General features: G+C 35.5%; 1 protein-coding gene across 4 annotated transcripts in view; it reads left to right on the forward strand.

Annotated features, from left to right (window-relative positions):
- The window catches only part of capn3a (calpain 3a, (p94)), a 41,083-nt gene that overhangs the window by 15,426 nt on the left and 12,107 nt on the right, over positions 1-13,550 (forward strand). For all 4 annotated transcript variants that reach the window (XM_017351625.4, XM_017351626.4, XM_017351627.4 and 1 more), the window contains 6 exon segments: positions 1,754-1,831; positions 1,923-2,083; positions 4,468-4,637; positions 7,091-7,102; positions 7,235-7,443; positions 12,360-12,396. In XM_017351625.4, the coding sequence (XP_017207114.1) occupies positions 1,754-1,831; positions 1,923-2,083; positions 4,468-4,637; positions 7,091-7,102; positions 7,235-7,443; positions 12,360-12,396 (667 nt within the window).

Here is a 13,550-nt window from a genome sequence, read left to right on the forward strand (position 1 = left end):
TCATGCTAGAAACATGCTAGATAAGTATTAAATCATGCTAGAAACATGCTAGCAAAGTGTAAAATCATGCTAGAAATATGCTATCAAGTCATGCCAGAAACATGCTAGAAAAGTATAAAATCATGCTAGAAACATGCTAGCAAAGTTTTTAATCATTTTGCTAGCAACATTTAAGCAGTGATAAATCATGCTAGAAACTTGACAGCAAAGTGTAAAATCATGCTAAAAACAGACTAGAAAAACATTTTAAAAAATGCTAGAAATAGGCTAGCAATGTGTAAAATCAAGCTAGAAACATGCTAGAAAAGTATTAAATCATGCTAAAAACATGTTAGCAAGTCATGCTAAAACATGCTAGAAACATAAAATTATGCTAGAAACATGATAGTAAATTGTTAAATCATACTATAAAACTTGCCAGCAAACTGTTAAATCATGCTAGAAACATGCTAAAAAGTATAAAGCCATGCTAGAAACATTCTAGCAAAGTTTTTAATCATTTTGCTTGCAACATTCTAGCAGTGTTAAATCATGCTAGAAACTTGACTGCAAAGTGTAAAATCATGCTAGAAACAGACTACAAAAACATTAAATAATGCTAGAAACATGCTAGCATGTCATGCTAGAAACATGCTAGAAACATGCTAGCAAATTGTTAAATTATGCTAGAAACATGCTAGCAAATTGTGCTAGAAACATACTAGCAAATTGTAAACTCATGCTAGAAACATGCTATCAAGTCATGCTTGAAACATGCTAGAAAAGTATAAAATCATGTAGAAACATGCTAACAAAGTTTTTAACCATTTTGCTTGCGACATTCTAGCAGTGTTAAATCATGCTAGAAATTTGACAGCAAAGAGTAAAATCATGCTAGAAACAGGCTAGAAAAACATTAAATAATGCTAGAAACAGGCTAGCAAATGGAGCTAGAAACATGCTAGCAATTATGTTAGAAACATGCTAGAAAAGTGTAAAATCATTTTAAAAACATACTTGAATGCTTCCTGGGAATTTCGTACTATGGGTTAGTAAGTTGTTTTAGTTGGCTTAATATATGGAATTGTCATATATTCTGTCATAAATGTACAATACTGTAGATGCAACTTCGTTTTATTATAACTAACAATAACAACCAATACATAGAATCATTTTATTCATTTAAAGGTACATTGATTTATTACATTAAATTATTCTCCGATATCTAAATAGTAGATACATGGCTTAGGTAAGAATAAAACTTTCCAGAAACGGTTTTATCCGCTTGTTAAGTGTGACGTCACACGAAGCGACTTCCAGGTCCAAGCGCTCTATTCCACTCTACGGGGAGACTCATGAAATGTTAATTTTAAACGTTTACAAAGCGATAATACTTTCAAAAATCATGATCGCAGTATATATGTCCAGGCCTAATATCCGATGACCAGAAAGTGATTAATTTTTTTTTATAGTTTGTTAAAATTTTGGTATTTGTTATGTAGCAAGCCCAGAGATTGTTGTGTACACTATGACTTTATATAAAATTAATTTTAATGTGTGATATAAATTAAAAGAGATCATAAACAAATAATTTCTCAACTCAAATTAGTGGCGACTTGGACCCGGAAACAGTATTACATACGTCACCAACACGTCACCACTTAACAAGCGGATATGCATTTATTACACCAGAAAACAGCCCTAGAATCAGACGCTCCGAATTGACCATGTTTGGAAAGGTCATGAATATTAATGAGCTGTTTTATTGTTACAGTTCTAAAGAATGGGAAAGTCTTTCTAAAGCGGAAAAAGAGAAACTCCAGCAACAGAACGCTGAAGATGGAGAGTTTTGGTGAGTTAAACAAGCCAACTTATCTTTATGAACGGTTTCATGTGTTTTGATAAGATAAATGCGAGCTTTAACTCTTGTCGTCAACCTGTAGGATGTCGTTTGAAGATTTTAAGAAAAATTACACCAAAATTGAGATTTGTAACTTGACACCTGATGCCCTGGAGGACGATAAGCTACATAAGTGGACAGTGTCTGTCAATGAGGGCCGCTGGGTGAGAGGCTGCTCTGCCGGAGGATGCAGAAACTATCCAGGTGGGTGTCAAAACAACTAAAAGAAAATTATTTTAATGATAATATTAATTGCACGGTGAATTTGGACAGCACCTTTTATATGTAATGTGCACCTTAAAGTGATTCACAGGTCAAAATGAGCAAAATAATAATGTCTTGTAAGAAGTGAATATTAATGGTATTTCTGTCCCTCAGAGCTTAAGAAATTATTAGTAAATGATTTAGTTCAGAATACAAACTTAGATTTTAGTCTTAAAGAAAAAAATTAATAATTATTATCTTAGAATGATTTGCCGGAGTTAGTGCTGTCAACCTCACAGCAAAAAGGTCGCTGGGTCGATGGTTCGATCCTCGGCACAGTTATCGTTTCTGTGTGGAGTTTGCATGTTCTCCCTGCGTTCGCGTGGGTTTCCCCCGGGTGTTCCGGTTTCCCCCACAGTCTAAAGACATGCGGTACAGGTGAAATGGGTAGGCTAAAATTGTCCGTAGTGTATGAGTGTGAATGAGTGTGTGGATGTTTCCCAGACATGGGTTGCGGCTGGAAGGGCATTTGCTGCGTAAAAATGTGCTGGATAAATTGGTGGTTCATTCCGCTGTGGTGACCCCGGATTAATAAAGGGACTAAGCCAACAAGAAAATGAATGAATGAATGAATGAATGAATGAATGAATGAATGAATTGTCAATTTTCCTTCAGCTATTGGTTATTGGAGATCACAATTTCAAGATGTTAACTGGAACGAGACTTTTAAGATTTCCAGACATTTTTATATAATAAATAAAACTTGAGAGGAATCATTTAAAATTGATCATGGAATTTATACTGTACAACAGGTAATTGCAAGATTTTGTAAAGATGTTGATTTAAAATGTACTTTCTGTAACGATAAAGAAGAGAGCATTGTTCATTTATTTTATAATTGGATTTATACGCAATTGTTTTGGTGTGATCTTTTCTTTTTTGTTAAGCGAAGTACGAATATTGCATTGGAGTTCAAAGAAAAAGATGTTGTTTTTTTATGAGAATACAGTCGACTTCAAAATTTGGCATAGTGTTAATTTGCTCATTATATATGGAAATTTTTGTATTCATAAATGTAAATGGGCAGTGAAAAAAACTAATTTTACTCACTTTAAAATAGAAATAGGTAGGGATGTAACAATATTGTAAATACCGTCATACCACAATAGTAATTTTTTTCAATATTACCGTAGGCGCATGACTCAATAAAACTATATTTCTGAGAAAAGTTTGCTCAGGCAAATGAAGCGAACGGGAGGTAGCGGGAACTACAATTCCCATCAGCCCAGGCGTGGCCATCATCCTTTGCGTTCTGTTGTCACTACAGATCCAGTAATGACGAAATGGAGTGTGTTGCTAGAAGCGGGGAAGAAAAAGAGCTGGAAATGATCGAACCTAAAGCGGGTTTTAAATCGGATGTGTGGAAGCATTTCGGTTTCTTTCTAAAAACATACAAAAAAGAAGAAAAGGTGACAGACAAAGGAAAAAAACTATATGCAGGCACTGCCAGACTGTAGTGAAATATAAGTCGGGGAATACGACTAAAAACAGTCATGGGGACTGCAGAACACAGCACACTGTTCAGATTGATGCAGACATTGACTTGTACCGCAAAGAGACCTCTATCTCACTCATGGCTTGTCCTCTCAAGTGGTGGAAAGACAATGCACAACGTTACCCACTGCTGTCAACCTTGGCTAAATCATATCTCTCTGTCCCAGAAACCTCAGTCCCAAATGAGAGGGGGGTTTTTCTGTTGCAGGGGACATGCCCAGCTTTTACCAGATTATAGTTATATGATAATTTTCCTTAAAAAACCCATCTCTATCTAAATGAGTGATTAAATGTTGAATGTGATGAGTTTTCAACAATACTAAATTGAAACTTTATTTTTTTATATGGTTTAATAGTTTTTTGTTATTAAAATTGAAAAATTGAAGTTCCTGTTTCGAAACTTACAGATAGGTGACTAATTTGTATGTCATTGATATGTTCAGTGCTAGGGTAAATAAACACTTTTGGCACTTTTTTGAGTCTTTTCATTAGTTTTGTTTTTCCTGTAAATTATTCAATAAATACCATACCGTGCCATTCATACCGAGGTATTATCGTACCGTGAAATTCTGATACCGTTACATCCCTAGAAATAGGTCATTACCTATGCACGATAAAAGAAACAAAATATACCAAAGCAAAAAGAACTGTTTATTATTGTGAAGCCTTCAATTTTGTTTTTTGAATAATTGTATTTTTTATTTTCTTCTTATATTGCATTTGATTGGATGTTAATTTAATGTTGTTATTGCCCTGTTATTCTGTGTTCTAAAATTGCAAAAAATAAATTAATTAATAAAAAGAAAATGTATTTCTGTGGTCTCCTAAAGACACATTCTGGACAAACCCACAATACCGTCTGCGTCTCCTGGAGGAAGATGACGATCCGGAGGATGATGAAGTGGCCTGCACATTTGTTGTTGCTCTAATGCAGAAAAACAGACGTAAAGAACGCAAGTTGGGTGCGAATCTCTTGACCATTGGATTTTCCATCTATGAGGTATCACTGCTTCCACCATTTTAAACTTTCAGAGAGATAATGAAGAGAAAAGGGCTTTTCACACTAGTAATAAGTATCCCTGGCTTATTCTAAACCCCAGGTTAAACATAATTGTGGGTTATCTTGTTTCACGTTTCGCCGTGCTCATATTTAGCTAATAGTCAACAATTATTCCTGGGTATTCTTATGCTGACTTTTCAAAGTGGAGATCGAAATTAGAAAACAGTTTATGAATACTTAATTTGTTTTTGTGTTTTCAAAAAAGGCTTGTAACGGGGTGGCACTGTGGCTCAGTGGTTGGCACTGTTGCCTCACAGCAAAAAAAGATAGCTGGTTCGAGTACTGGCTAGGCCAGTTGGCATTTCTGTATGGAGTTTGCATGTTCTCCCCGTGTTGGCTTGGGTTTTCTCTGAGTGCTCCGGTTTCCCCCACAAATCCAAAGACATGCAAAAAAAGGAATTAAATAAGCTAAATTGGCCGGAGTGTATGTGTGTGAATGTAAGAGTGTATGGGTGTTTCCCAGTACTGGGCTGTGGCTGGAAGGGCATCCGCTGCGTAAAACATATGCCAGAATTGTTGGAAGTTCATTCCGCTGTGGCGACCCCTGATAAATTAGGAATTAAGCTGAAGGAAAATTAATGAATGAATGAAGTCTTGTAATCTTCATCATTCACAGTTTGAAGGAGTTTTAGGTGTGTATAGATAATAATATGACAAAACTATTAAAATTTGAATTATTTACACACTCATCTTAAATGCTATTTAAAATAGTTTTGATTGTGTTTTTTTTTTTACTTGAATGCAACCGATTGGGTTCAGAATTCCTAGCTTGTATAGAAATCCAGTTTGTAAAAGTACAAAATTATTTGTTCGACTTTTCTGAGACCATCTGTTCATCAATTTGGAGGATCTGTAACCTACTTTCTGAATTTTGCAGTCTGAATTTCTGCATTTTTAATTTTTGAATATTGAATTTGATGTTCTGGATTTCTTCATCGTGAACATTTTAAACTGTATTTTTACAAATTGGATATCTGCAGCCTAGGAATTCAGAACCCAAAACCCGTTTGTTGTTTGAAAGTACATAAAAAAAGTCTATCAAATTTTGCCTTAAAATCAGTTCTCTAAGTTCTGTAAGTAAAAAATCTCGAATTCAAAACTATTTTAAATGGCAAATAACATACAGTTCTATTAAATAACACTTGTCTATAATTCAAATTTACACATATTTTACAAAGTAAACAAAGCACACCAGCAAAATCCCTGAAAAACACTGATTAAAATCAGAGTACAGCAATTGTTATAGCACCAAGGAAGATAACGTGAACTAGACTTCACGGGTCATGACCTGTTAAACAAACCTGTTAACACAGGCTTCAGCGTTGCTTTAAAGTTTTTCCTGAGTTCACTTTTTGACTGTAAAAGTAAGAGTGAAATTCCCTTTTCTTCACATTTTCTATCACTTTCTAAGATTTTTGTCCCCTCCAACGTAAAACGATTGTTTGTACACATTAATTGTGCTGTTTTTCCATGTACAAACCCTAGATAAAACTTTGCAAATGCCACTTCTAAATTACAAATGGGAAACATTTCTTTACCCAGGAATAAAAGTGTTTTTTTTTTTTAGAATAGACAATAACATTGGATCAAATGGATAGTTCACCCAAAAAAGAAAAGAATTACATACTATTTATTTACTCACTCTAAGGTGGTTCCAAAGCTTTATATGGTTCTTTTTTTCTGAAGAACACATAATAAGATATTTTGAAGAATGTTGTGGCAGCATGGTGGCTCAGGGGTTAGGACTGTCGCACAGTAATTAGGTCACTGGTTTGAGTCCTGGCTGGATCAGTTGGCATTTCTGTGTGTAGTTTGTATGTTCTTCCCATGTTGGCGTGGGTTTTCTCTGAGTGCTCCGGTTTCCCCCACAAATCCAAAGACATGCGCTATTGGGGAATTGAATAAACTAAATTGTCTGTAGTGTATGTGTTTGAATGGGGGAGTGTATGGGTGTTTCCCAGTAGTGGGTTGCAGCTGGAACGGCATCCGCTGTGTAAAACATATGGTCTAATAGTTGGCAATTCATTCCTCTGTGGTGACCTCTGAAATAGAGAAAATGAATGAATAAATGAATGAATGAATGAAGAACCTTAGAAACTGGCAACCAGTGGCATCTATAGTAGGAAAAACAAAAACTATGAAGGTTAGTAAGTACTATTTCCAACATTTTTCGAAATTTCTTCGTTTGTGTTCAACAAAAGAAAGAAACCCGAAGAGGTCTGGAATAAGTTGAGGGAGATTAAATTATGACAGAATTATCATCATTGTCATTATTATTTTAACTGAACTGTCACTTTAAGTGTAATGTGAGAAGCCCTAACGTAATTATTTTCAACCTCATTTAATAATACAACCATATTCCATCCCATTTAATTCTTCCCTTTTTTCCGTAGGTGCCAAAGGAGGTATGAAAATGTTAAGAAGACTGTTTGGACCCAAGGCTTGTGTATATCACGTTTAAAACATTTGTGCTGCTTTATAGATAGATTATAGCGTCCTAATCATATTCCCTTCTTTGACGCTGTTGTGTCTGTCAGATGCATGGAAATAAGCAGCACATGCAGAAGGAGTTCTTCATGTCTACCACCGCTAAGGCTCGGTCCAGGGCCTACATTAACCTGCGCGAGGTCACCCAGCGTTTCCGTCTGAGTCCCGGAGAGTACGTCATCATTCCCTCTTCTTACGAGCCCCATCAGGAAGGCGAGTTCATCCTCCGCGTCTTCTCTGAAAAGAGAAATACTTCTGAGTGAGTGAGCGCTGAAGGGATGGGAGGGCTTGTGTGTGTGTTTTTTAAGCAAAATAACGTCTGAATACATTTTTACTCACATTAATTTTTTTAATCAGTATGTCATCTTGCATCCTTAGGATACATTTGCTTGAGAAACAAAATGAACAACATGAACACACTGTCAAGTAAATAAATACAAATAATATACTCAGTCAGTTAACGTTTGCTTAAAGGGATAGTTCACGCAAAAATGTCGATTCTGCCATCATTTACTCATTCTTCATTTGTTCCAAACATGTTGGAGTTTTTTCTTCTGGTGAACACAAATGCAGATATACTGAAGAATGTTTAGGGAGAAATCAGCCATTGATTTTCATAGTATGTTTTGTTCTTATTATGGATGTCATTGGCTGCTTTTTTTCAGCATTCATCTCAATATCTAGTTTTTTTGTACAAAAGAAGAAAGAAATGATAAGTGGTGAGGAACTTTCCATTTTTGGGTGAACTATCCTTTTAATACAACTAATATAAAATTCAAAAATAAAAGGGGTCAAAGATGAAACATCCTATATGACTTAAAGTCACCATGATATTATAAGTCAGTCTTCTTATTTTTATATGTACACCGTTGTTCTTGTTCTAATCAATGTACAGTTAGGTCCATAAAAATTTGGACATTGACACAATTCTAACAGTTTTGGCTCTGTACACTAACACAATGGATTTGAAATTAAACGTGCAATTTAATTTAAGGGTATTTACATCCAAATCAGATGAACGCTGTAGGAATTACAGCAGTTTGCATATGTGCCTCCCACTTGTTAAGGGTCATATGCAAGATCACTGTAAGGATAGTTTACAGATTGACCCAAACAATGACCAGTCTGGTAGATGAAGAAGAGCAGGAGTCACAGATTTAAATAAATAAATCAAGTTTACTGAAGCCAGCTTCAACACTCGCAATGAGTTCCTAGGCCGCTCTGCTTACAATCACCAATCAATAGCAATCATACTCTCGAATAACGTCATTAACTGCGTCACACATACAGGTGTCCTAACCTGATTGGTTAAAACACAGATAGACTAGGAACATTTCCACGTGGGGTTTGTGCGTATATTCTGAACAATATCTTAAGCATGAATGTCAGACATCCCTTAGACTGATTAGAGCTGGCTCCAGACCTGTGAAACGGATCAACAATCAAATAGAACACACACACTTAAAGTATAATCTGTTTCTTATCCAAGGCTGAGTGTACTGTCAACCGTCTTTATCGAAACTGGTTAAAAACCGGTATCATCTACATTTAGGCAGTTATATTCTTACTACACAAACTCTATCTTGAATAAAAAGTAGAATCCCGTTAAAAGATTTAACTGTAAAAATAGCAAAATCACTTTAGACATTTTAGACAGTATTAAATCCTAGAAATAACAATGGAAACAGTTGCTTCCAGTCCTCAGCCCTCAGTTCCACTCAAGGTCTCCATGACCTCTGACCTAGTTTGCTGGCTCCTGAAAATAGGTATAAAGAGACAGGCAAATGCACTGAACATTCTTATATTAAGCAATGTGTTAACTTATTCATTAATTAAAATCAATTCACAGTTAAATACTGAGAAACAGGAGGATGAAAAGGATAAACGTTGGTCTATGATGAGATGGACTGGAAAGCAGAAATCCGAATCCTTCATCATATGTGCAAACTGTTGCAGTTATTACAGTGTTCACCTGATTTGCACATAAATACCCTCAAATTAAAGCTGACAGTGTGCAGTTAAAGCACATCTTGTTTGTTTCATTTCAAATCCATTGTGTTGATGTATAGAGCCAAAAACATTAGAATTGTGACGATGTCCAAACATTTATGGACCTAACTGTATCTGTGTGCTTCATTATTTTGTAAAAATTAATATGTCTTCATAAACGTTAATCAAATACCATAACTTTCCCTCCCCCAAAACAACTTTCTTCCTTTTCTGGTTTCATGGAATTCCTATTAGCACATTTTTCGCTAATAAGTCTTCGTTCCTTTTGTTAGCAGTGGTCATCTTTCAACAATCCAATCAGTTCCCAAAAGAATGAAATCATGCACCGCCCTATATATAGTACACATTTCATGACCATTACAATGGGATGGGTTTCGAAACTCTGTACTTCGTTGGTATCGGTGCTAAATTATAAAAGACAGAAGTATCAATAAGCTCTGACGTTAACAGTTCAGTTATCGGTACTGGATAATTATTGCTGAATAAACATTACATACAGTTGCATAATTTAACTGATCAACCTTTTCTAATTTGCGCTATTTGATATTCGTCTGCACAGTTGGCAGTCTCACATGAGAAATGTCGAGTGTGTCAAGTATAAAAGCTTTCGCAGTTCTCGGCTGTGCGCGCACACTCAGCAGAGGCTCGCGCCAAGCGCACACAGAAGTTGTGACAAAGACTCGCACGCACACGCAGTTCATAAGTTTGCAAAGTGGCGGAGAGAACCAAACAGATTGTATTTCCTGAGTGGACACCGACAATGCCTGTTGCAATAAAGACAACATTTTTTTTTTCTTTTACAAGCGGAAACACAAGCAATCTGGCTAGGCATCTTTAAAAGGGTATTAACTGCAGAAAGAAAAATGAAAACTTTTCGACTGCCAAGCTAAAGGTACATCATCCACATCGGAATGCCAGCAGTAAATCACATAAGGTTAAGGGTCCAAAACATAGCTCTCACAACAAAACAAAACACACAAATTCATTTAAATTGAAAACAGCATCTTTTTCTGCCATAGCCTAAATAAATCTTAAACATTAAAAATGCTTTTTCATCAGCTGTGATTACAAATATAGCCTATGAACAGCCTAATAATAAACTATGCTTATTAGGAAATGATAAAAAGCTGCTTATTTTTAAATTTTTAACTCCCCAAACACTGTTCAATCATTTATGCGAATCTGTTAATAAAAAATATTAAACATTATCTGATTATTTAACTGCATTTTGCAACTCAAAGATCGTCTTTTCAACTGCAGGGAGCACTATAAACCAAGAAAGATCCCATCTTCTGCCAGAAAAGGCAAACATGTTGAGTTTTCTCCAGAAGAATGGTAAAAAACCTGAAAATCATTTTCCTTCAACCCATTATACAGGGGGAAAAAAATATTTAATTGTTTTACAATTATCGTTTTTGTTTTTCATTAAAAATGTAATAATAAAATAAAGTGTTGTTTTTCATAAAAGGAAAAACAGCACAAAAAAGTAATGATAAGAGAACCCTTAAAATACTGAACCGATAAGTGGTATTGATAAAAGTAGTAATACCATTAAAACCTTAACGATACTCATCCCTTATTACAAGTGAATGTATGATGCTACGATAGTGGAAGAAATGACAATCTCAACTTTCGTTTCATGATGGCTTTAAGGGATTAAACTATTATTGTGACAAAAAGACAAAGAATGGGTAAAAATGCTAAATTGTTATTCAAAAACTGCATAAATGAAATAAAATGGCATTTTGGAAACTAAATAAAAATGAATAATAAAGTGAAAATGAAATCGCAATCTAATAAAATAAGGCAGTATTACATGTTTATTGCTGTAATGTTTTTATAAACCCATTTCGTCTTCAACCCTCTGAAAACAAATATAATCTTTCATAATTGTTTCATTCTCAAGTGAATTAAGGTCATTTCTGTTTTAGAAAAGAAGGTTGACGATCACGCAAAAGTTAGTTTTTATGTTCCACTGCCCTGCTTTCAAATGTAAACATGCACTGGACGATTTTAAGTGATGATTTTTACTATTGGTAAAAAACAAAACACATTTAATAATAATCGATGCTTAGATTACATGCAAATTCAAAAAAAGTATATTTAAAAAAAAAGTCTCTCTTCCCTTCATCTTGTGTTTTTAAATATTAAAAAACGATTCTGTGAGCGGCCTCAAAACAAACAAAAATGACAAATTTCTTCATCTTATGATGCGGATTGCATCACTTGCTCTAGATTATTCATGGGATGTTTTTCACCTCACATGTATTTTCCACTTGAGTTTAATTTTTAAGCTTACAATTTAGGTAAATTCTCCACATTTGTGTCAAATGCGTCACGCATTCTGCATCTTTCCTGTCATTTATTTACTTGTGTGTTTGCATATTTGTGTTATGTACTCATGTTATCTACTTCAATTCATATTTGGTGTTACCAAGCAAAGACATTTTATATTGACAGGCACAGAGTTAAACTGAATACAAAGGTAAATTCTGGTAGCTTTCTTCACGGAAGGGATGGGATATGGGGTGGAACTAAAGAAAACACAAGGACAAAAATTTTAATGACAATTTGATTTGTAGAACTGGAAGAAATCGGCCCCAGTTCGAGGCTGTAATGGAATCATTTTTAGGACAAGCAACAGCACATTTTGGGACCCTCCGGTAAACATTTCCTTTCAGTTCTGATCCAATCTGACGCAAAATAAACTGCAGCTACAAGGAAGACACGGACACACAAAGGGATGCTGATGATCTTCAAGGAATGCTGATTAGGGATACATAGCATTTTATTGATGATCATATCAATAACGATTTCCAGTTTCTTTATGCGGCCTAGATATAAATTATTTACTGATCCTATCATTATTATTACCATTTATCAAACATATCACCTCTTTTTAAATTCTATGAAGAATCTGTAGCTAAAATTAAAGGTAAGGTAATCATACAAGGTAAGTTTGAGTAATTCCTATGAAGTTATAGAAAAAAAACATGGTGTATGTTTGATGAAAGCAAAATAATTGAAAAATGGCTCACGAAATATCGAATAGTAGGCTTAGATATCAAGGAAAACCTAGATCCAAAAAGAAAACCCTCCCACAATGGTGTTTAACTTGTCTGTGGTGTTTATTATGGTGACCGATGTTTGTTGGTTTCTTCTCAGGGAGATAGAGAACAGGATTGAAGCTGATCATCCAGTGGTAAGTATTATCTTAAAGTGTTTGAAATCTGGGTTCAGATAGGACGTGCCCTTATTCCAAATAGTAACAAACCCCAGTTATTAAAACTGGCTGCATGTATCGAACACAGATATGCAACAGTTAATTGTGAAATAAAACCCCATTGATTGTGCTAGAGTCAATACGCAGCTGTAGTGTGTATGGTATTTTGATTCATCTAATGGTATATATCAGTTTTTGAGCAAGTACACAAGCCATTTAAATGCTTCCACTAGCCATAATCCCTGTAGACAATGCTAGAGGCTGCAGTCTTTAGCATATCTCTTATCATGGCCTAGGGGTTAAATTGGTGCCGTGACCCGGGTGAGAGTGAAGTATTGGGGGGTCACCAATTAGAAGCTGACCCTCACTACTGTAAACCTCAATCCACTGATGACAAGAGATGGGTTAGTGGCTAAATATGGCTGTGGTATTTAGTGTCCTTGGAAGTGCATTTTGCATGAGTGAGTGTAGTCATGCTAGAAAACATCCCCTGCTAATCTCAAAAGGTGCATTAATGACTTAATCTAGATCCTGTGGTCATTAGCGTTGGTGCACTCACTTCTCATACCTGAAACACTTGTTGGAGCAGGGCAAAGAGGTGGAGTGGTTACAATGATGCCATGACCCTTTATAGTGTTTAGCTGAGCAAGGGTAACGAGCTAGCTGTAAGTAAACCTTACTCCTCACCTTTCAAGTAATGAATTAGTGATGAAAAATATTTTGCGTCCTTGTTAGTGCATCCACTGCCTATGTCTGAATGATCAGTTTGAATCCTGCTCAGTTTTTGGACCCAATGAACTAGATGGTGAAAACTGGTGCCATGACCCAGATGGAAGTAAGGTATACGGGCATGTGTGTAATGGGGATCAGCTTGTATTCACTGTGGTGGAGGGTTTGCACTGATACTTGGACACAGATAGGAGTGAGATTTAGGGGGGTGAGTGTAATGGGGGGCATCTTGTAGGAACTATGTGAGTGAAATTCACTCTCCTGATCTCAAGAGGTGGATTAATGACTAAATCTAGAGGATATGGTCTTTACATCTAATGACCATAAATCTAGAGAATATTACAACACCCACCTCCCATACCAGAAACACCAGTTGCATCCCAATCAGTTTTGGGACAAGTTAA

The sequence above is a fragment of the Danio rerio genome, chromosome 17 (genome assembly GCF_049306965.1).
Source record: "Danio rerio strain Tuebingen ecotype United States chromosome 17, GRCz12tu, whole genome shotgun sequence".
NCBI classification, from domain to species: domain Eukaryota; kingdom Metazoa; phylum Chordata; class Actinopteri; order Cypriniformes; family Danionidae; genus Danio; species Danio rerio.